Genomic DNA, 22911 nt, shown 5'->3' on the forward strand with positions numbered 1-22911 from the left:
GATCAAAGACCTGAATCTAAATTTTAGATTTCCAATTTTATCCCTTTCCCACCTTCCGAACTTTTCGAACTTACATACATTTTTTCAAAATCAAACCTTAAATCAGTAAAGAAAGTCTAAAAGTCGGACGGGACCGACTTTATGATACCCTACACCCCTTTGCATATTTAGTAGAGCTTCTTATAACAATTAAAAAAAAATAACAAATCGGATGAACATTTTATATGGGAGTTATAGCTATATCTGAACTAAATTTGACATACTTGTTTCTATATCCATTTGGGCTAATATTACACGTTTGGTGCACAATAGAAGGCAAATCGCACGAAGATATATATATGAGAGCTATATCCAAATCTGAACCGATCTCTTTAGCAAAGGCATTTCTGAGCTATATTCGATATATTATCCCAAATATCGTTGTTACAGAGTGCATATTACGAGGATCGGCTATATCGGTCCACGATATCGTATATCCCTCATATAACTATACCTCCCGATATTCGGGATTTTGATGATTTTAGCCACATTTTTCAATGGCATTGTCTGAAATGCTACACAATTAGTTATCTGTGAGTACTTTACCCCCTGAAAGAGAATTGTCTACATATGTCTACATTTTAGTATAGCCCCCATATAACGCTACCCCAAGATATTCGGTATTTCCTGGATTTTCGCGACATTATGCACCGGAATTGCGTCAAATTTCTATGACGGAAAATTGTCTAAGCGGGTCCAAGTCTTAGTATAGCCCCCCATACAATGGTACCTCCCTTTATTCGGAATTTAGATGATATTAGCGACATTATTCAGCGGAATTGTTGCGAATTTCGTATTTGAAGTTCGGAATCGTTACTAGAGCCTATGACAAAAAATTACTTTTCCCGCACGTATAGCCCCCACATAAAGGTTTTCATTTGAGCGTATGTTGCGACGGAATTTTTGTTGAAAATGTTGAAGTTCTTCCGAATGGTGGAGGGCATTAAAAGTGCCGCCCGGCCGAACTTGGCTGCTTTTTTACTTGTTACTTATTTCATATTTGCAAAAATCTGTTATTAACTGATTTTTCTCATACCCACAAATCAGTAAACGAGCTGTTTTTATAGGTGCTAAATATTTGTATTTTTTTTAATTGGAATGCAGTATTATTATTTTCCATTTAACTCATTTGGTAAATAAAAATGCTGTAATTTTTCTCGAGCTCACATATCTCGTCTGACATGCAAAATATAGATGTCTTACTAACTTGCCGTTACTTGTAATTAAGTTCTAAGTCCAAGTTATTACTATATCACATTTAATTGATGTAAAAAAATAGTCATATATTGAATAAATAATTGGCAATAATTTGAAATGCGAGACATTTCTCCATCTAATTTTTTATTATTAGCCATAGCCATAAACAATTTGCTTTTCTATTAACTGAATTATTCAAAAGGGTACACTAAAATGTATATTTCAAAGTCAGGGTTATATGTAAATTAACAGTTTTCACCCCGTTCGAAATTGATCCACTTGTTGACGGTACGTTTAACCACCGTGACGCACAATGTTGTGGCCGGGGTTTATTGAACTTGTCTTTGTCAAAAAATACCATAAATTAGTGCACCGTTTGTTTTTCGTTATTGTTTTTGGTGGGCTACCTTCCCCTCTGAAAAAAATGTGCTAAGTGATTATTGAAATGCATTTAAATTTTTATTTGAGGTTTTTTTTTGCGTATTTTTCTCACAATATTGCAAAAAACTAGAAAGAAAATATATTTACCAAACAAATCCGGTCCGGTTTTCAAAGTTAATCTCTTGTTCACACAAACGCACATACACACACACTCAGCCCCCCAAAAAATGAGCATATGAATTTTGTTGCTGCCCGGTTGGCTCTCTGAGTAAATTTTCTGTTTTTTGTTTTATATGCCTTTTGCCTCGTGCTGAATACTTTCTGATGAATTGGCCAAAGATTAGATTTCATGTTATTAATGTTTCTTCTAATCTAAATCATTGTATGTATGCATGTATTTAAGCATGAGGGTTTATTGTTTTCTTTTTTATTTTCTTTCCCTATCAACTACTTAATGACGTTTACACAAATTACGGTTATCAGAAGATAACAGCATAATTTGAGTTTCCCCCTTTTCTGCATCATCTCATTCATTCCCACAGTTATTTTATGATAACACGGAGAGGAGAGAGAGAGACCAACAGTAAATAGAGAAAAGGCGGTTAAAATGTGGGAGTAATTTATATTGCATTTATAAATGTGACATTTGAATTATGGGGGCCACAAATGATTATCGCCTTTGATATTTATCGATAAAACATGTTATCGCCCGCCTTAGTGTTTTTATTCACAAATGGTTTTAATTGAAAAGCATTTTCTGTGATAAAAAAATATCTTTATTGCAGCTCTGTCGTTGCGTGCTATATGATTTGACAGGAATTGTTAAATAAATCTGAATACAATTGTTGTATAAAATTTACTTGTGTGTGCTTGTTTTTTATTCTCCATAATCAGCTGTTTATATTTATTGACATTGATAAACTTTCTTGAGAAAAATATAGGTCGTACGTCCGTCCATCGCAAAAGATTATTTTTTTGGCATAACCTCATGACTTTTTGTATGGAATACTGATAGGGAGGGAAATTATTGCCCGGTTCGGATGGGAATTTCACTAAAAAAAAAGATATCTTTTGGTCCCCATCTTTTGGGGATTTTTTTCTATAGAAAAAAATCGGTCCCCATCTTTTGGGGATTTTTTTCTATAGAAAAAAATCGGTCCCCATCTTTTGGGGATTTTTTTCTATAGAAAAAAATCGGTCCCCATCTTTTGGGGATTTTTTTCTATAGAAAAAAATCGGTCCCCATCTTTTGGGGATTTTTTTCTATAGAAAAAAATCGGTCCCCATCTTTTGGGGATTTTTTTCTATAGAAAAAAATCGGTCCCCATCTTTTGGGGATTTTTTTCTATAGAAAAAAATCGGTCCCCATCTTTTGGGGATTTTTTTCTATAGAAAAAAATCGGTCCCCATCTTTTGGGGATTTTTTTCTATAGAAAAAAATCGGTCCCCATCTTTTGGGGATTTTTTTCTATAGAAAAAAATCGGTCCCCATCTTTTGGGGATTTTTTTCTATAGAAAAAAATCGGTCCCCATCTTTTGGGGATTTTTTCTATAGAAAAAAATCGGTCCCCATCTTTTGGGGATTTTTTTCTATAGAAAAAAATCGGTCCCCATCTTTTGGGGATTTTTTTCTATAGAAAAAAATCGGTCCCCATCTTTTGGGGATTTTTTTCTATAGAAAAAAAAATCGGTCCCCATCTTTTGGGGATTTTTTTCTATAGAAAAAAAATCGGTCCCCATCTTTTGGGGATTTTTTTCTATAGAAAAAAATCGGTCCCCTTCTTTTGGGAATTTTTTTCTATAGAAAAAAAATCGGTCCTCATCCTTGGGAGATTTTTTCTATAAAAAAAATTGGTCCCTATCCTCTGAGGATTTTTTTATAAAAACAGCAGTCCTCACATTCTGAGAATTTTCTATGCATTTGGGCGCCAATATGACTTGGTAATATTAATTTAATTTAAAAGAAAACATCAATTACTTTGCAGCTTTTCACCACCACTGTATATTATCACTCAAAACCCGCATTTTAATAAAAATAAATTAATGTTTTTATTCACAAATAAACAATAAATACAACTTTGTACTCAAACATTGATAACTACTATTCGCGTGCGTTCCCATTAAAAAACCAGCAGCAACAACAACAACCAATACAAGAAGACAAACAAGAAAATACAAATTATGCCTCATTATTAAACTATTAAAAATTATAAAAAAAAAATTAAACAAAAAAATATTCTTCCATTCCATTAGAATTCAATTTCAAGGCCAAGTGTATGCGTGTAATTGTTAACAACAAAAACAATTTCAACCCCACCATCATAAATTAATGACACATCAATTAGCAAATTATAGAAAATAATTCAAATATAAAACAACAAAAAATATTAATATTTAAAATATTAAAAACAAAGTTAATTTAATTTAATAATCATCCAACCTCGACAAGTCCGTGGCGCTACCTTTTTTGTTCACTAACTTTAAATGCCGTTAGAAAATAATTTTTTGACAATTTCATCGGCCGCACATTTTGCTGCATTCCCCCAGACCAATGAACGATAGAGAAGTTACGGTACCAGGTAGGTTGCAATGAGCATTTTTTACATCTGCTGCATAACGTATATCTAGAATTATATCTTAAATCTATGAAAATAGAGGTGATGACTGTCCCAATGACGTTTGGCAGAAGATTTGAAGTTATAATCTTGAATTGTTATTAGAATTACTTTCACGGACATTTCGAGATTATATATACAAATTAAATAGCGAAAATAGCAATCACGTCCATTCGTCAAAGCACATACACAAACAAACGAATACATGTAAACAACAAAGGTGGACAGTAATTATAAATACGAGTGAGTGAAAGAGACTCATTGATGACATCACACTAAGAATTATAAAGCTAAGGCTTACAATTCCAATGTTAAAATTAATGAAAAGGAGACAATAAATATAAATACGAGTGAGAGAAAAAACGGTTAGTAGCACAGATGAAATATTACGAATGAGTGAGAGAAAGCGATTAACGTTGTCACAATTATAACCATAAAGCTAAGGATTACTACTTAAATGTACAAATTGACGGGAAGGAGACAGTTAACATAAATACGAGTGAGTGAGAGAGAACGATTAATAACGTTGAAGCGTTTAATAAAGTCGCAATTAACGGGAAACTATCAAGATTAACTTAAATCCACCAATTGCATTCGTAACAATATGTATGACATTGTGGTTCACATAAGCTCTGTTCCCGAACCTGCAAAAATCTACAAGTTTTCCAATATTTATACCCTACACCACATAGTGGAAGGGGTAATATGTCTTTGTGTATTTGTTTGTAACATTGTTTCGATCTAGCGATGTCCGTCCGTCCGTCTGTCTGTCTTGCTGGCTGGTGCGCACGACAACTCTCGAAGGGAGTATCCGATTTGGTCCAAACATGGTACATCGTAATATTATCGACAAACTTAGTTCGGAGATGGCCAATATCGGTCCTCCCCCACAAAAGTTTGAAATTTTGAAAGAAATGATTTTAGTGCAGACAGAGAAAGGATGATTCAATTTTGCTCGAAATCTACAAATATTCATATTTGCATCAGTGCTTGGTCAGGTCAACATTTTAAATAATTATAACTCTTATAAAATGTGATGTAAGTGTCCGAATGTCTTCAAATTACACACACCAAGGTAAGGTGTGAAGATGGAATATATCGGCCCGTTTCTTCTGGTACCTCCCCCTCAAAGGGTCAATATTCATGAAGCTCATAAAACACGACGTTAACATCGGATTCTGTTCAGACTTGGCACATACCAATATTTTTTATCAACACAAAAGGTGTTATTAAGACGGTAGATGTCGGACCATTCCTTTTGGCATTTCTCCCACACAAGGTCAAAGTTTTGAATAACCAAAACGATCATAAAATCCGAAATAAGCATCCGATTCTCTTCAAACAATATCAATATCTGATATTGTGATGATACAATATATCGGTCCACTCCTTCTGGTACCTCCCTCACAAAGAGTCAAAATGTTGAGCATGAAGATAAAAAAACACGAAATTAACATCAGATAACCGTCAATATTTCCATCAACACAAGATCTGTTATAAATATGGTGCAGATCGGACCATTTCTTCAGGTACGTCCCCCACACAGGGTTTAAAATGTTGAAAAACAAAACGCACAATGAAAGCGAAGTAAGCATCCAACTCTCTTTAAAATTCACACATCCAAATATTTTTGCTACCTCATCCACAAAGGGTCACAATTTCCAGTACTTATATCTGTCAAACTTGCGAAACAAGTCGTCGATTCTTTACAACTTGCTATATCCAAATATTTCTCTTAACCAAAAATCTGAGATGAATATGTTATTTATCGAAATTTATGATTTCGCATAAAATTTTATATAAATGTTCGATTTCCTTCAAATTTTGGCCATACCAATATTTGTACATGTATTAGATGAAGCATGACAAATAAAAAAGCAGCTAAGTTCGGCCAGACCGAACTTTTAATACCCTCCATCATTTCGATGGAACTTGAAAAAATTAAAAAAAAATTCCGAAAACTACCACTTAAATGAAAACCTTTATATGGGGGTTATACGAAGTCGTGGACCTGCATACGAAATTTTTGCCATAGGTTACAGTACCCATTGAGATCTCCCAGTACGAAATTTGAAACAATACCGGTGAATAATGACGCTAAAATCATCAAAATACCTAATATTGGGAGGTACCGTTATATGGGGGCTATACGAAACGTGGACCTGCACAGACAATTTTCTCTCACACAGACAATTTTCTGTGCTGTAGTTTCCATTTCGAAATTCAAATACCAAATTTGAAACAATTCCGGTGAATAATGTCGCTAAAATCATGAAAATACCAAATATCGGGCGGTACCATTATATGGGGGCTATATGAAAACGTGGACCTACATGGCCCATTTACGAACTGAACATGCCTACTGGAAAAATAAACATGTGTGCAAAATTTTAGCCTTCCATCTCAATTCGTTCGAAAGATAGCGTGATTACAACAGACAGACAGACGGACATCACTAAATCGACTTAGAATTTTTCGCTGATCAAGAATTTATACACTTTCTTGGGTCTGACATAAGTATTTCGAGGAGTTACAAACGGAATGACAATGTTAATATACCTTTCATTCTATGGTGGAGAATATAAAAATGGAACACTTCGTTCGACTATATCATCTGGCTCCTCACGCATATTTTAACATTTTCTAAAAATTATCACATATCTCATATAAAGTGAAGGAAGTATCCTTTATAGTCCAAACCTTACACGTCGCAATATTTATATCATATTTATTTAGGTCCGATACGAAATGGACAATGTTGGCCCATTCCTTCGGAACCTACTCCATAGGGTGTCAAAAAAATTAATAATCAAAACAGAAGTCAAAATATATTTAAAAAATCGAACATTGACTGAGGGCATAATCTGTCGGCAAAACCTACTGATATTTTTAAATTGTTTTTTTTTTTCTAATCTGTTTTATTTGAGGTTAAGTGAGGTTAGATTTTTAATCTGGACAAGAGTTAAAAGGTCGATAAATAAGTAGCAAATAATTCTATTTCCTTATGACATTATAAATGAAGAAGATTTACATCGACTTTGCTCATGTTGTATTTTTTTAATTAGAATATATTTTTTTCTTCTCTTACTCTAAAAATAAAACTATTTTATTCATAAAACTAACGACAGTTCGTGAACCCTTTAAGGTCGCTATAAATAAACTCAGCTGACTTTATTATTATTTTTTGTTTTTGTTTATAAACAGATACTTGACCTGCATTATTTCGAATATGTACCTCCCCAAAAACAAAATCACATTCAAAGCTACGTTGTCCACCAACACAAAATGAAACACATAATTTTGTATGCACTGCATGTTCGACGTAAAGGTGGTACGTCGTTTGCATGCCTTGAGCTTAAATGTTAAAAAAAAGAAGAACACATTTTACATACTAAACTACCACGATACGATACAAAAACAAATATTTAACTAGGTATATTGAAAATATCCCCCCACCTACACAAAGCGAAATAATAACGTCAGAGTCATCGGCAAGGAAGTTAAATAAAAACACGTAATTGTTGTAACCACTTCCACTACATGACGGGGGAGTATATTCAATTTGCCTTACTCGTTTGCAAAAGTTTGAAAAATATATTTTGATTTGTTCCCCAACTACAAGAATAACCGATTTTCCCTTTATTATATCGGGGTCGACTATATGATACCCTACATCCCTATGCGTATATAGTAGAGCTCCCGTAAAAAAATATATATTTGGGGATTTATGTGTATGTTATATCAACTTTGAACCTTATTTGAATGCGTATTATGGTTTCAGATGAGTCACTATTTGGGAACTATATCCAACTCTGAATCGTTTTTTAACAACAAAGTTGACGGAGGCCTATGTACCTCTAGTACCAAATAACATTGCTATATTGTACATGATATGACTTCGATAAGAATTATATTAAACAAGTAAAATAGTATCAGTTGGTTTTTTTCGACAGAGTCATGACAGATATAAGCATTGGAAATTGTGACCCTTTGTGGGTGAGGTACCAGATCTTGTGTTAGCAAAAATGTTTGTATATGTGAAATTTGAAGAGAGTTGGATACTTATTTCGCTCTCTTTGAGCGTTTTCATTTTAAAACTCTTAAAACCTATGGTGGGAGGTACCAGAAGAAGGGGTTTAATCCCTTCCATCTTTATAACAGATCTTGTGTTGATGGAAATATTGAGATGTACCAAGTCTGAATGGAATCGGATGTTATTTTCGCGTTTTTTGAGCTTCAGGGATATTCAAAATTTTGACCCTTTGTGGGGGAAGTACCAGAAGGAATCGACCGAAGTGTTCCATCATTATAACAGATCTTTTGTTAGTAGAAATAATGGTATGTGCGAAATATGAAGAGAACCAGATGGTTATTTCGGATTTTATAGTCGTTTTGGTTATTCAAAACTTTGATCCTTTGTGGGAGAGGTACCGGAAGGAATGGTCCGATATCTTCCATCTTTATAACAGATCTTGTACTGATAGAAATATTGAGATGTATCAAGTCTGGATGGAATCGGATTTTATTTTCGCGTTTTATGAGCTTTATAGATATTCAAAATTTTGACCCTTTGTGGGGGAGGTACCAAAAGGAGTGGAACGATATATCTCATTTTCGCAGCATATCTTGTGTTAGTAGAAATAATGGGACGTGTGAAAAATAAAGAGAACCGGAGGCTTATTTTGAATTTTATGATCGTTTTGGTTATTCAAAGCATTGAACCTTTGTATGGGAGGTACCATAAGGAATGGTCCGATCTCTACCATATTAATAACAGATCTTGTCGTGATGAAAATATTGAGATGTACCAAGTCTGAATGGAATCGGATGTTAAATTTGCCTTTTATGAGTTTCATGGATATTCAAAATGTTTGCCCTTTTGTGGGGGAGGTACCAAAAGGAGTGGACGGATATACCCCATCTTTACAGCAGATCTTTTGCTGGTAGAAATAATGTGATGTGCGAAATATGAAGAGAATCGGATGCTTATTTCGGATTTTATAATCGTTTTGGTTATTCAAAACGTTGACCCTTTGTGTGGAAGGTACCAGAAGGAATGGTCCGATATCTACCATTTTTATAACAGATCTTGTGTTGATGGAAATATTGAAATGTACCAATTCTAAGTGGAATCGGATGTCAATTTCGCGTTTTATGAGCTTCATGGGTATTCAAATTTTTTATCTTTGTGGGGGGAGGTACCAGAAGGTGTGGACCGATATTTTTCATCTTTACATCAGACCTTAGGATAATAAAAATATAGTGATGTTTGTAAATTGAAGACAATTTGACTCTTACATCCCATTTTATAAGGGTTATAATTATTCAAAATTGTGACCCTTTGTGGGGGAGGTATCGGAAGAAGTGGAATGATTCATGCCATCTTCACAACAGATCTCGTATAAGTAAAAATAATGGGATGTGTGAAATATAAAGAGAACCAGGAGCTTATTTCGGATATTATGATCGTTTTGGTTATTCAAAACTTTGACCCTTTGTGGTGGAGGTACCAGAAGATGTGGACCGAAATATTCCATCTTCACACCAGACCTTGGATTATTTAAAAATATTGTGATGTGTGTAATTGTAGATAATCGGACTCTCCCATCATATTTTATAAGAGTTATAATTATTAAAAATGTTGAACCTTTGTGGGGGAGGTACCTTACCGATATTGTCCATTTTCATACCTTGCCTAGCACTAATGCAAATATTGGAGTTTGCAAAGTTGTAGCGAAATCGGATTATCCCCTCTCTTTCTGTACAATAAATTATATTCTTTGAAAATTTTGTCATTTTGTATGGGGTGTACCAGAATTCGTGGACCGATATTGCCCATCTCCGAACTCGAAATAAGTTTGACAATAATATTACGATGTACCTAGTTTGGATCAAATCGGATGCTCCCTTTGAGAGATATCGTGCGCACCAGCCAGCAAAACAGACATGCACAAATGTCCTGAAACTGATTTGGTGCAAAAAGACCTAGGGTCTAAAGTCGTTATTTTGATAAGGCACGTTTTGGCCGTATTAAATGATAGCCATATGGCTGAGGGTAAAAAATCTAACCTCACTTCACCTCAACTAAAATAAATTCGAAAAACCCTACGCATTTGATGACTATTTTGTAAGCAGTGGTGTTCTCACTATTACCCTTTTCTATATCTAATTTATTTTCCAAGTTCTTTGAACTATTCATCGCTTGGGTTAGGGGTTTTTTTTCAAGCATTGACAGTTGTCAGTTGGCGATTTAAGTGTCAATAATAACAAATAAATCTCATTATTTTTTCTCGCAAATAGCTTTTAAGATACGACACGATGATGATTCGTCGTAATTTTCAACGTTTATATGTACTAACGAGCGTTTATATCTACTCATGTACGCGTTTATGTGCAACAATATAACTCGTAATCTAACATCATCTAATCACATTCGGATGGTGTCGTCTGCGTGTAATAAATGTCATGCGATAGCAGTTATTTGAAAATCGTAACAATTGTTTGTTTTTAGGGGGTCCGATAACCTTGAAATCGATGAAAATCTGGGACAACACAGCCGAAAATTCAACAAATTTAGGCAGTGAAACATATGGAAACCGTTTCTAGTAAATGTGTATACCCTCTGCCATATGGGTAGAGAGGGTATATAATTTGATACGGTCAAAACGTGCCTAGTCAAAATAACGGTTTCAGACCCTAGGTCTCTTTGGACCAAATCCGTTTCAGGACATTTGGAGTCGATCTTGCGATGCCCATCCGTCTGGCTGGCTGGTGAGCACGATAACTTTCGAAGGGAGTATTCGATTTGGTCCAAACTTGGTACATCGTAATATTTTTTGGTCTAACTTAGATCGTGTTCGGAGATGAGCAATATTGGTCCACACCTTCTGATACCTCCCCCACAAAAGATCGAAATTTTCAAAAAATATATTTTCTGCACAGAAAGAGAAAAGATCAGAAAGAGCATCAGTTCAAGGTCAGGTGCGAAAATGGAGAATATAGGACCACTTCATCAAGTACCTCCCCCGCTAAAGGTCAAAATTTTGAATAATTACAACTCTTATAAAATGTGATGTAAGTGTCCGACTGTCTTCAAATTTCACACATCCCAATATATTTATTAACCAAAGATCTGGTGTTAAGATGGAATATATCGGTCTACTCCTACTGGTACCTCCGCCACAAAAGATCGAAATTTTCAAAATATTTATTTTCTGCACATAAAGAGAAAATATATATCGATTTTGCTCAAACTTTGCAAATCCTAATATTTGCATCAGTTCTAGGTCAGGTGCGAAAATGGAGAGTATAGGTTCACTCCATCGAGTACCTCTCCCGCAAAGGGTCAACATTTTGAATAATTACAAATCTTATATAACGTGACGTAAGAGTCCGACTGTCTTCAAATTTTACACATCCCAATATTTTTATTAACCCAAGGTCTGGTGTTAAGATGGAAAATATCGGTCTACTCCTTCTGGTACCTCCCACACAAAAGTTCGAAATTTTCAAAAAAAATAATAATAATAACATTTTCTGCCCAGAAAGAGAAGCAATAATCCGATTTTGCTCTAACTTTGCAAATCCTAATGTTTGCGACAGTTCTCGGTCAGGCGCAAAAATGGATACTATAGGTCTACTCCATCAAGCGCATCCCCACAAAGGGTTAAAATTTTAAAAAAATTATAACTCTTATGTAAGGATCCGATTTTCTTAAAATTTCACACATCCCAATATTTTTATAAGCCCAATATCTGGTATTAAGATGGAATATATCGGTCCACACCTTCTGGTACCTCCCCCACAAAGGTTCAAAACTTTAAACATCCATAAACCTCATAAAACGCGAAAATAACATCCGATTCCATTCAGACTTGGTACACCTCAATATTTCCATCAACACAAGATCTGTTATAAAGACAGTAGGAATCGGACCAATTCTTCTGGTACCTCCCACACAAAGGGTCAAAGTTTTAAATGACCAAAACGATTATAAAATCCGAAATAAGCATCAGGTTCTCTTTATATTTAACAAATCCCATTATTTCTACTAACACAAGATCTTTTGTGAAGATGGGACATATCGGTCCACTCCTTCTGTTACCACCCCCCCAAAAAGGGTCAAAATTTTGAATATCCATGAATCTCATAAAACGCGAAGTTTACATCCGATTCCATTCAGACTTGATATACCTTAATATTTCCATTAACACAGGATCTGTTATAAAAATGCTAGAGATCGGACCATTTTTAAAAACAAAACGCTCAAAGAAAGCGAATCAAACATTCAACTCTCTTCAAATTTCACACACCTAAACATTTTTGCTAACACAAGATTTGTTGGGAAGATCATAAATATATGCAAACTCCTTCTGGTACTTCACCTACAATGAGTCCCCATTTCTACAAAGGGTCATTATCTTTCCATTCCTTCGGAACCTACTCCGTAGAGGATCAGCAGTTTGAATAATAATAATAAAAGAAGTCAAAATATATTTAAAGAATCGGACATTAACTGAGGGTATACATCTGTGGTCAAAACCGACTGATACCTTTTTTTTAATAAAATATTTCCACGAACTCCACTTTTGTTTTTGTTTTCTGTAAATTGTGTTGTTCTCACAGCTGTTTGAGACTCGTTTTTTTTTTGTGTTAAAAAATCAATATTGAGGTGAAACCAGCAAGGTATTTCCCTCGATTTTAATATTGCGTAAATATACGAAACAAATGTTCCAATAAAGTAATTAACGAAACAATGTGCACGTGTAACACTCGTTTGCTTATTGAAAAATTTCAAAATCAATATGGAATCATTAAAAAAAATACATTTTTTAAATATGAACGGGGCAGTTTTTTTTTAACAAAACAATAACATTGAAGAAAATATTCAAAAAAAAATATTTTTTAAAAATCTATTCATATACGAAAACTTAAGGTACGGTCACACTGGGCAAATATTTGATCGAAATTTGTTTTCCCATATTTGACTGAACAAATGTGAAATTCATACAGAGTTGATTCGATGTTCACATTACAGTCAAATATTTGACAGGTTTTGTTTGTTCAAGCAGTCACCAAACAGCGTCAAACAGTGCTATGGGAAAACATGTTCGACACATGTTCACATTCGTAAAATATATTTTCCCATTAAATTGTTTGATCAAACTTTGAGGAAACATAAGTTTATTTGGCCGAGAGAAATAGACAGAGAGAGTGAAAGAGAGATATAAAGGAAATGTAGTATCGGGTATAATTTATTTGGAGAAGGGAAGCAAAAGACCAGCTGTTGTTGAATAAATTCCTTGTTAGAACAATTTTATTTTGCATTTTTTTTTGTATCATGGTAGAAGAATACAGGTAGTTACATCGACATAGCTGCTGGGACAATGAACTGTCAAAACAATTTTGGAATTGAAAATAATGAATGAAATATTATTGAAATTTGTAAAAATTGTTGAAAAATATATATTATTGCAACCTCCGATTTTTCGCCGTATAGGGAAACATAGAAAAATCTACTTATTTTTGTCAAAACATTTCAAAATTTTTGACATATCATTGTTTCAAGCGTTGATGCATCTACCTATATCCTGTTCCAGAACCTGCAAGAATCTACTAGTTTCGCAATTTTCTTCGATATAATAAAGGGAAAATCGGTTATCGTAGTAAAAACCCCTTACATTCTGGCAGTTCTGAAACAGACCAAATATACACATGTTTTACTAAACATTCAAATTCAGTTAGTTCAAAAATATCAAATAAACAAAGCCACTTATTGCATTCGTTTGTTTTTCTATTCATTAAACATCATGCTACAAATGCTCCTGTTGTTAAAGCAAAATGCTGCCCAATGTATTAAACTGATATTTTCCTTGTTTGACCTTACAAAACATTTGCACCGTCAAATAAATGTTTGATCAAAAAATAGGAAAATAATTGAACATATATGTTCACATTATGGACACATTGGTCAAATTTTTGTTTTCCGGGAAATAATTTTGTTTTCCAAAATCAGCTGTTTTTGTATTTACCGTCAAATAATATTTGGTTGTCAGATTGTGACAAAGAAATATTTCACCTTTTTCGTCAAATATTTGCCCAATGTGACCTTACCTTTAGGAGTCGTCGTTGTACCAATTATCAACATCCCGACGAATTCGAAAGCTGGAATTTTGATTTTTCGGTTTAAGCTCTATCCCTTCTCCCAATACAAAATTTAATTCAATTTATTAGTGTACTTTTCGAACAGTAGTTCCCATAATAAACATTTCCAAAAACATCTCCACATTTCAATTCCATGTGCCCACAGAGACCTCAATAGCAAATTTGAGGATTCCAGTCCTAATTTCAGCACCTAATACCAAAAATAGTACCATTTGGTACATTTTTGACAAATATAGTAAGCATTTCCAAAACACCGCCAAATATCAAATATCTAAACATCAAATTTCAGAATTTTGTCTTTATCTCTTGACCCAATACCAAATTTAATATCTTTTAGTACTTTTCGTGCAATTATAGTACACATTTCCAAAACCACCTCCATATCTCAATTACATATGCCCACGAAGACCTCAATAGGAAATTTGTGGATTCCAACCCTAATTCTAGCACCCAATACCAAAAATAGTACCATTTAGTACATTTTGAACAAATATAGTACGCATTTCCAAACCTCAAACAAAAATACCATTAGTAAACTAAATATTACCTTTTAGAATTTTATCTCTATCTCTTCACCCAATACCAAAAATAGTACCCTACAGTAATTTTCGTACAATAATTCGACACATTTCCGAAACCACCTCTCTGTGTCCAGTACTCATGCACAGCGTCCCTAATACCAAATTTCAGATTTCAAGAGCTATCTGTTCACCCAATACTAAATTGTGCCAAATAAGGTACTCTTTAATACTTTTCGTGCACTTGTTGTAAATATTTCCAAAACCACTTGTGCATTATAAACCTCTACCATCAACATGGGTCGCAATAAAAAATGTCCGCTTCCTCCGTACATCCTAAGCAAAATGTTCCAAATTTAGTGTCAAATTTAGTACAGTTCGCACACTTGGTACATAAATCCAAATCCACTTTCATGTATCAAACTTACTTTCCAACTATGATTCTAACACCGAATTTTATGTTTTTAGGTCTATCCGTTCAAATAATACCAAATAGTCCGTCTGTGAAATCACTCTAGCTTCCGAATGAAATGAAGTAGGTTGATACAATTTTACTTAAATGTATATTATGTCTGTAGGACTTTTGGTATTGAAAATGGACCATGTAGGTCCACGTTTTGATATAGCCCCCATATAACCGGTATATTCGGTATTTTGATGATTTTAGCGACATTATTCACCGGAATTGTTTCGAATTTGGTATTTGAAGTTCGTAATGGAGCCTAAAAGAGAAAATTGCCTGTGCAGGTCAACGTCTTCGTATAGCCCCCATTTAACGGTACCTCCCGATATTCGGTATTTTGATGATTTTAGCGACAATATTCATCGGAATTGTTTCAAATTTGGTATTTGAAGTTCGTAATGGATATTGTTCGTAATGGATTTGCCTATGACAAAAAATTGTCTGTGCAGGCCCACGTTTTGTATAGCCCCCATATATTGTCAATTCCCGATATTTGGTATTTTGACGATTTTAGCTACATTATTCTCTATTTTTTTCAAGTTTCGCATTTGAATATTGTTACGGTTTATGACAAAAGCTGCCTAGCAGGTCCACGTAGTCGTATAGACCCTATTCAAAGTTCGGCCTGGCCAAACATACATCTTTTTTACATGTTTTTTTTTGTAACAAAAAATGTACGAATCTAAAAATCGCGAGATTTTTAATTTTCCATTTTTTTTTTCAACTACGATCTTAATTTTTTCTTATTTTAATTTGTTCTTCTCTCCTTTGTTTCTTCCACAGATACAAAACCATGCACTGGTTTGCTGAATCCCAACGAAGAAGATGAAATGAAAATAACCGGCTATCGCCGGTCAGTAATGCGCACCGCCCTCTGTTGGATGTGCATTTGCCTGACCGGCGGTCTGTTGCGTTTGATATTGCATTGGTGGCGTCATTGGTATCTAATGGCCACCCATGAAATCTGCAGCTTGGAAGAAGCCGACAAAGTTCTGGTACAAGAAGATTACAAGGGCAACCATAAAATTTACTATGTCAAGGAGATACAGAATTTAGACATTAATACCTTGAGGTGAGTGGGCTGCTGGTACACTACGAGAGGTGGGAATTCAAGTTGTAATTTATTAATTTTTTGTCTCTTCCATTTCAGACAAGAACAGTTAAAGGCTGCCAAACAACAGAAATCTTCATCGCCTGCCAGAAATCCGGCGACATCGACGGCGGAAAGCAATAAAGAATCGATGGCCAATGGTTGTAATAATGTTGAGATGGGCGATGGTGCTATTGCAACACTTAATGATTTGGATGAAAGGAATTTCCATTTGTCAATGCATTTTGCAACGGGACAATTTAAATGTGAGTCAAGGGAGGATATCTGAAAAAAATATTTTGTTTTTGTGGATAAATTGTAAACTTAATTAAACCAGAAGGAGTGGTACACCCTCCTATCTTCACAGCGGATCTTGTGTTAGCAAAAATAATGGGATGTGTGAAATATCAAGATTTTATAATTATTTTGGTTATTCAAAATTTTGACCCTTTGTAGGGGAGGTACCAGAACGAATGGTCCGATATCTACCGTCTTTATAACAGATCTTGTGCTGATGAAAATATTGAGATGTACAAAGTCTGAATGGAATCGGATGTTATTTTCGCGTTTTTTGAGCTTCAGGGATATTCAAAATTTTGACCCTTTGTGGGGGAAGTACCAGAAGGAATCGACCGAAGTGTTCCATCATTATAACAGATCTTTTGTTAGTAGAAATAATGGTATGTGCGAAATATGAAGAGAACCGGATGGTTATTCCGGATTTTATAGTCGTTTTGGTTATTCAAAACTTTGACCCTTTGTGGGAGAGGTACCGGAAGGAATGGCCCGATATCTACCATCTTTATAACAGATCTTGTGTTGATAGAAATATTGAGATGTACCAAGTCTGGAATGGAATCGGATGTTAATTTTTTGTTTTATGAGCCTCAAGGTTACTCAAAATCCTGTCCCTTTGTGGGGCAGATACTTGATGGAGTGGACCGATATATCCCATCTCAACCGATATATATCCCATCTTGGATTAATAAAAATATTGTGATGTGTGAAATACGAAAAGAACCGGATGCTTGTTTCGAATTTTATAATCGTTTTGGTTATTCAAAATTCTTACCCTTTGTGGGGGAGGTACCAGAAGGAATGGTCCGATCTCTACCGTTTTTATAGCAGATCCTGCGTTGATGGAAATATTGAGATGTGCCAAGTCTGAATGGGATCGGATGTTAATTTCGTGTTTTTTGAGATTCATGGATTTTCAAAATTTTGACCCTTTGTGGGGGAGGTACCAGGAGGAGTGGGCCGATATATTCCATCCTTATACCAGACGTTGGGTTTGTAAAAATATTGTGATGTGTGTAATTTTAAGACAATCGGACGATTACATTTTATAAGAGTTATAATTATTCAAAATGTTGACCCTTTGTGGGAGAGGCACTTGATGGGGTGGACCGATATATTCCATCTTCACACCAGACCTAGAGTTAACAAAAATATTGTGATGTGTGTAATTTTAAGACAATCGGACGATTACATTTTATAAGAGTTATAATTATTCAAAATGTTGACCCTTTGTGGGAGAGGCACTTGATGGGGTGGACCGATATATTCCATCTTCACACCAGACCTAGAGTTAACAAAAATATTGCGATGTGTGTAATTTGAAGATAATCGGACTCTTATATCACACTTTATAAGAGTTATAATTATTCAAAATTTTGTCCTTTTGTGGGGCAGGTACTTGATGGAGTGAACCGATATTGTCCATTTTCGCACCTGACCTAGCACTTATGCAAATACTAGGATTTGCAAAATTTGGGCAAAATCGGATCATCGTTTCTCTTTCTGTGGAATAAATTATTTTCTTTGAAAATATTGACATTTTGTGGGGGAGGTCCTAGAAGGCGTGGGCCGATATTGTTCATCTCAGAACTCGATCTAAGTGGGGTAATAATATTACGATTTGCCCTGTTTGGACCAAATCGGATACTCCCTTCGATAGCCAGCCACACGGACAGATATCGTCAGATCCACTCCAAATGCCCTGAAACGGATTTTATCCAAAGAGACCTAGGGTCTAAAATCATTATTTCGATGATTCACGTTTTGGCCGTATCAAATGATATATACTCCCTCCAGCCATATGGCTGAGGGTATAAAAAATTATGTTTTACATTTTAATTTGTACCCGTTAACCAAATTCTCCTTCTTCTCTTGCAGATTGTACCAGTGCCCGGATTTTCGTATGCAAACAACTGCGCTATGCCTGGAATTCCCAAACGCAAACGTTTGACAAATTGCAGGGTTTAGATGTCGACGTTGCCAATGCATATTTCCATCAGCAACATGGCTTGAGCCAACAGGAGAGAGTGGCCCGGCGTCTGGTCTATGGGCCAAATGAAATAACAGTTCCTTATAAAGATGTGAAAACATTGTTGTTCTTAGAAGTACTTAATCCATTTTATGTATTCCAAATATTTTCGGTGATATTGTGGTTCACCTACGATTACTATTACTATGCCTGTGTCATTGTGCTGATGTCGGTGTTCGGCATAACCATGTCGATAATACAAACGAAAAAGGTTCTTCCTAAAAAAAAAACAATTATTAAAATAAGTTTGTTTTCAATGGCCTTGTTTTTGTTTTTTCAGAATCAAGATGCCCTCCGTGAGACGGTACAAAATACAGGCACTGCCCTAATTGTGGGTGAACGGGGCGAGGTCCACGAGGTGCCGACCCAACGTCTGGTGCCGGGTGATATCATTGAAATTCCCTCCAGTGGTTGTACAATGCAATGTGATGCGGTGCTGTTGTCGGGCAATTGTATCCTCGATGAGGCCATGTTAACTGGTATGAAGAAAAATTTGGAGTGTTGTTCGTGTTCTAGTTGTAAATACTGATTATGGAATCTTACCCTCCTCCTTCCCCCTCCTCTTAGGTGAAAGTGTACCGGTTACCAAGACGCCACTGCCATCGAAACGTGATGTTGTCTTCGACAAAAAGGAGCATGCTCGCCACACGCTCTTCTGTGGCACCAAAGTCATACAGACCCGTTATATTGGTTCGGAAAAGGTGCTAGCCATTGTCATTAACACGGGCAATATAACGGCCAAAGGCGGTCTCATACGTTCCATATTGTATCCACCACCCGTTGATTATAAATTTGAGCAGGACTCTTATAAATTTATTGAGTTTTTGGGTTTAATTGCCTTAATTGGATTCATATATACGCTAGTCAGTAAGGTAAGGACATCTCCGCACATAAATGGCTCTCTTCAAGACTACATTTGCATTTGCTTGCCTTGCAGATAATGAGAAACATAGATGCCACCAAAATAGCTGTTGAATCATTGGATTTGATAACGGTTGTTGTGCCTCCAGCCTTACCAGCTGCCATGACAGTGGGCCGTTTTTATGCCCAGAAGCGGTTGGAACGCAATAATATTTATTGCATTTCGCCCAGATCGATTAATGTTGCTGGCAGCATCGATTGTTGTTGTTTTGATAAGGTCAGCCAAATGACAGCACCAAAAAATCAAAAAAGAAAAACTAATTTTTGTCCTTTGTTTTTTCAGACGGGTACCCTTACCGAAGATGGCCTGGACATGTGGGGTGTTGTACCCAAATCGGCCACAAATCAATTTCAAATTCCCATCAAACAAATCGAACGTCTACCCTTCGATAATTTCCTCTTTGGCATGGTCACCTGCCATTCGATTACCATCATGAATAACAAAATGATGGGTGATCCTTTGGACTTGAAAATGTTTGAATCGACCGGTTGGATACTGGAAGATGCCCAAGGTGTGCCGGATAATCAGAAATATGGTTTGCTGCATCCCACCGTGGTGAGGCCACCCAAAAAAGAAATTCTCCCACAAATGGAAGAAAAAATGGTTGAGCGACAATCTTCGGTGGATGATTTGTTATCCGATGTGGGTCTGCTGAATGGTGAGGCTGTCAATGATCATGGTATTGTCCGGGAATTCCCATTTACCTCAAACCTACAACGTATGTCGGTGATAACTCGTCGCCTCAGCGAAAAACATTTCAATGTCTACTGCAAGGGATCACCGGAAATGTTACAGCAACTGTGCCTGCCCGAAAGTCTGCCCGACAACTTTTCCCAACAATTATCGGTGTATGCCAAGCAGGGCTATCGTGTCATAGCCCTGGCCTACAAATCTCTAAGTACCAAAGTTAATTATACCAAAGTACAACGTTTGCCTCGTGAAAGTGTCGAAAGTGATTTGGAGTTTTTGGGTTTTGTGGTGCTGGAGAATCGTCTGAAACCCGATACCTCAGAGGTCATTGAGGCCTTGACCAAGGCCAATATACGTTCGATTATGATAACGGGTGATAATATCTTGACGGCGTTGAGTGTGGCCCGTGACTGTGGTATTGTCAGTACGAATCAGCCGGTGGTAACGGTGAATGTACGTCACAAAGCCGATGCGGATGGGGGAGAACATCAACATCATCATCATCACCACCACCATCATCATCACCATTCGCATCAACACAACGACACGGATCACAGTAATTATGAGCTTTATTATACCCTGGATTTGGGCAGTGCCTCGTGTGCCTCTACCTCAATGACAAATGGTAAAACTAACGGCACCCTCGCCTCATCCAATACCAATGATTCGTTGTATGACACCAACTATCATCGCTTGAATGGCGATGTTGCCTCCCTGTCGAGTGCTGCCTCAATTACCATGCCAAACAGCAAAAGTTGTGGTAGTGTTGAAACTGTCGATACCTGGACCCACAATGACATGGAGCTGGGTCTAAACTCACCCATGGATGCGGCCGAACCACCATCATCATTGTTGGACAAGAATTGGCGTGACAACTATCGTTTCGCCATGGTCGGCAAGACATGGCAAATTGTCAAGGACCACTTTCCCGATCTGCTACCCAATTTCCTGACACGTGGTGTCATCTATGCCCGCATGTCGCCCGAACAAAAACAAGCCCTTGTCGTGGAGCTGCAAAATCTCGACTATTGCGTGGCCATGTGTGGCGATGGTGCCAACGATTGTGGTGCCTTAAAGGTCGCCCATACGGGCATATCCCTAAGTGAAACTGAATCTTCAATTGCCTCGCCGTTTACCTCGCGCAATCCCACCATAGCTGCCGTACCGAATGTCATCAAAGAGGGTCGTGCCGCCCTGGTCACCTCATTTGGCATCTTCAAATACATGGCTGCCTATTCGATGGTACAATTTGTATCGGTCATGATTTTGTATTCCATCGATTCGAATCTAACGGACAAACAGTATTTATACATTGATCTGGGTTTAATATCCATCTTTGCATTTTTCTTCGGGAAAACGGAATCGTTTAATGGACCATTGGTTAAACAGGTGCCGCTGTCATCGTTGATATCGCTGACACCGCTGGCTTCGATCGTCTTGCATTTGTTGGTGGTTATTGCATTCCAAGTAGCGGGTGAGTTGATTATGTTTTGGTGATGAAAAATGATTTTAGATGGGGTAAAATTTCTATGAGATAACCTATGAGGCTTTCACAGAGAAGTCCAATAAGCTTTGTGAGAAGGTTTTTTTTTTGGTCTTCTGTGAAAAGAGTTGTTGGGGTTTTCTATTGGAAGTCATTTAGTTTTTTTATGGCAAGGTCTTTTTTTTGGAAGACAATAGGTCTTGTCGTTGTGAGCCCTTTTGGGACTTTTTGTGACGTCTTTTTGGACTTTATTAGAAGGTTGGGTATTCTATTGGAGGCCATTTTTGGAAAGACATTTTCCTTTTTTTATTTGGAAGACATTTGATCCTGTCGATGTGTGAAGTCTTTAGGCTTTTTTAGAGGACTTTTTTGGCCTCTATGAGGACATTTTGGTATTCTATTCCTCTTTTTTGAAGGAATTTTGGTGTACTTTAAGAAAAACTTTGGGATTTCTTTGAGGACATTTGTTTCCTCTTTGTGATGACCTTTTGATCTTCCATTATTTTGGTATTCTTTGAGACGTCTTTTGGGCTTTTTATTGTTCTATGAGAGGACCTCTTGCTCTACATGAAGGAAGAAGACCTTTTCCTTAAGAGGATCTTTTGATCGTCCTTAAGATGAACTTTTGAGAGACTTCCATAAGATCTTTTGTCTTCTATGTGGCGTCCTATTGGATTTCTATGAGAGTACCTTTTGCAGTTCTATGGAACGTCCTTTCAAAAGACATTTGTGTCTTCTATGAGAGGACGTCTTTGTCTTCTTTTGGAGTATCTTTTGGTCATTCTTAAGACGGCCTTCTATGAGTAGCTCTTTTGGTCTCTTATAAAGACCTTTTATTTTTCTATGATGGGACCTTTTGGTCTTTCTTCAGAGGCGTTGTTGATCTTCCTTCAGAGGGTCTTTTGGTCGTCTTTGTCATATCCTTTTGAATTTTGAAAGACTTTTGTGTGTTCTATGAGAGGACATATTGGACTTCCTTTGGGGAATTTTATGGTCGTTCTTAAGAGGGTCTTTTAAGACTTT

The 22911-nt window shown here is 36.2% G+C and overlaps 1 protein-coding gene across 4 annotated transcripts in view; it reads left to right on the top strand.

Annotated features, from left to right (window-relative positions):
* The window catches only part of LOC101890051 (polyamine-transporting ATPase 13A3), a 55794-nt gene that overhangs the window by 30299 nt on the left and 2584 nt on the right, over window positions 1-22911 (top strand). For 2 of the 4 annotated variants that reach the window (XM_005188353.4, XM_005188354.4), the window contains exons 2-9: window positions 3871-4196; window positions 16161-16449; window positions 16528-16733; window positions 18643-19004; window positions 19074-19272; window positions 19361-19665; window positions 19731-19931; window positions 19998-21879. In XM_005188353.4, the coding sequence (XP_005188410.1) occupies window positions 4169-4196; window positions 16161-16449; window positions 16528-16733; window positions 18643-19004; window positions 19074-19272; window positions 19361-19665; window positions 19731-19931; window positions 19998-21879 (3472 nt within the window). In that variant the 5' untranslated portion in view covers window positions 3871-4168. The remainder of the gene's footprint in view (window positions 1-3870; window positions 4197-16160; window positions 16450-16527; window positions 16734-18642; window positions 19005-19073; window positions 19273-19360; window positions 19666-19730; window positions 19932-19997; window positions 21880-22911) is intronic. The other 2 variants (XM_005188352.4, XM_059130928.1) reach the window with 1 other exon arrangement.

This window comes from Musca domestica, unplaced genomic scaffold (genome assembly GCF_030504385.1).
Source record: "Musca domestica strain aabys unplaced genomic scaffold, Musca_domestica.polishedcontigs.V.1.1 8, whole genome shotgun sequence".
NCBI classification, from domain to species: Eukaryota; Metazoa; Arthropoda; class Insecta; order Diptera; family Muscidae; genus Musca; species Musca domestica.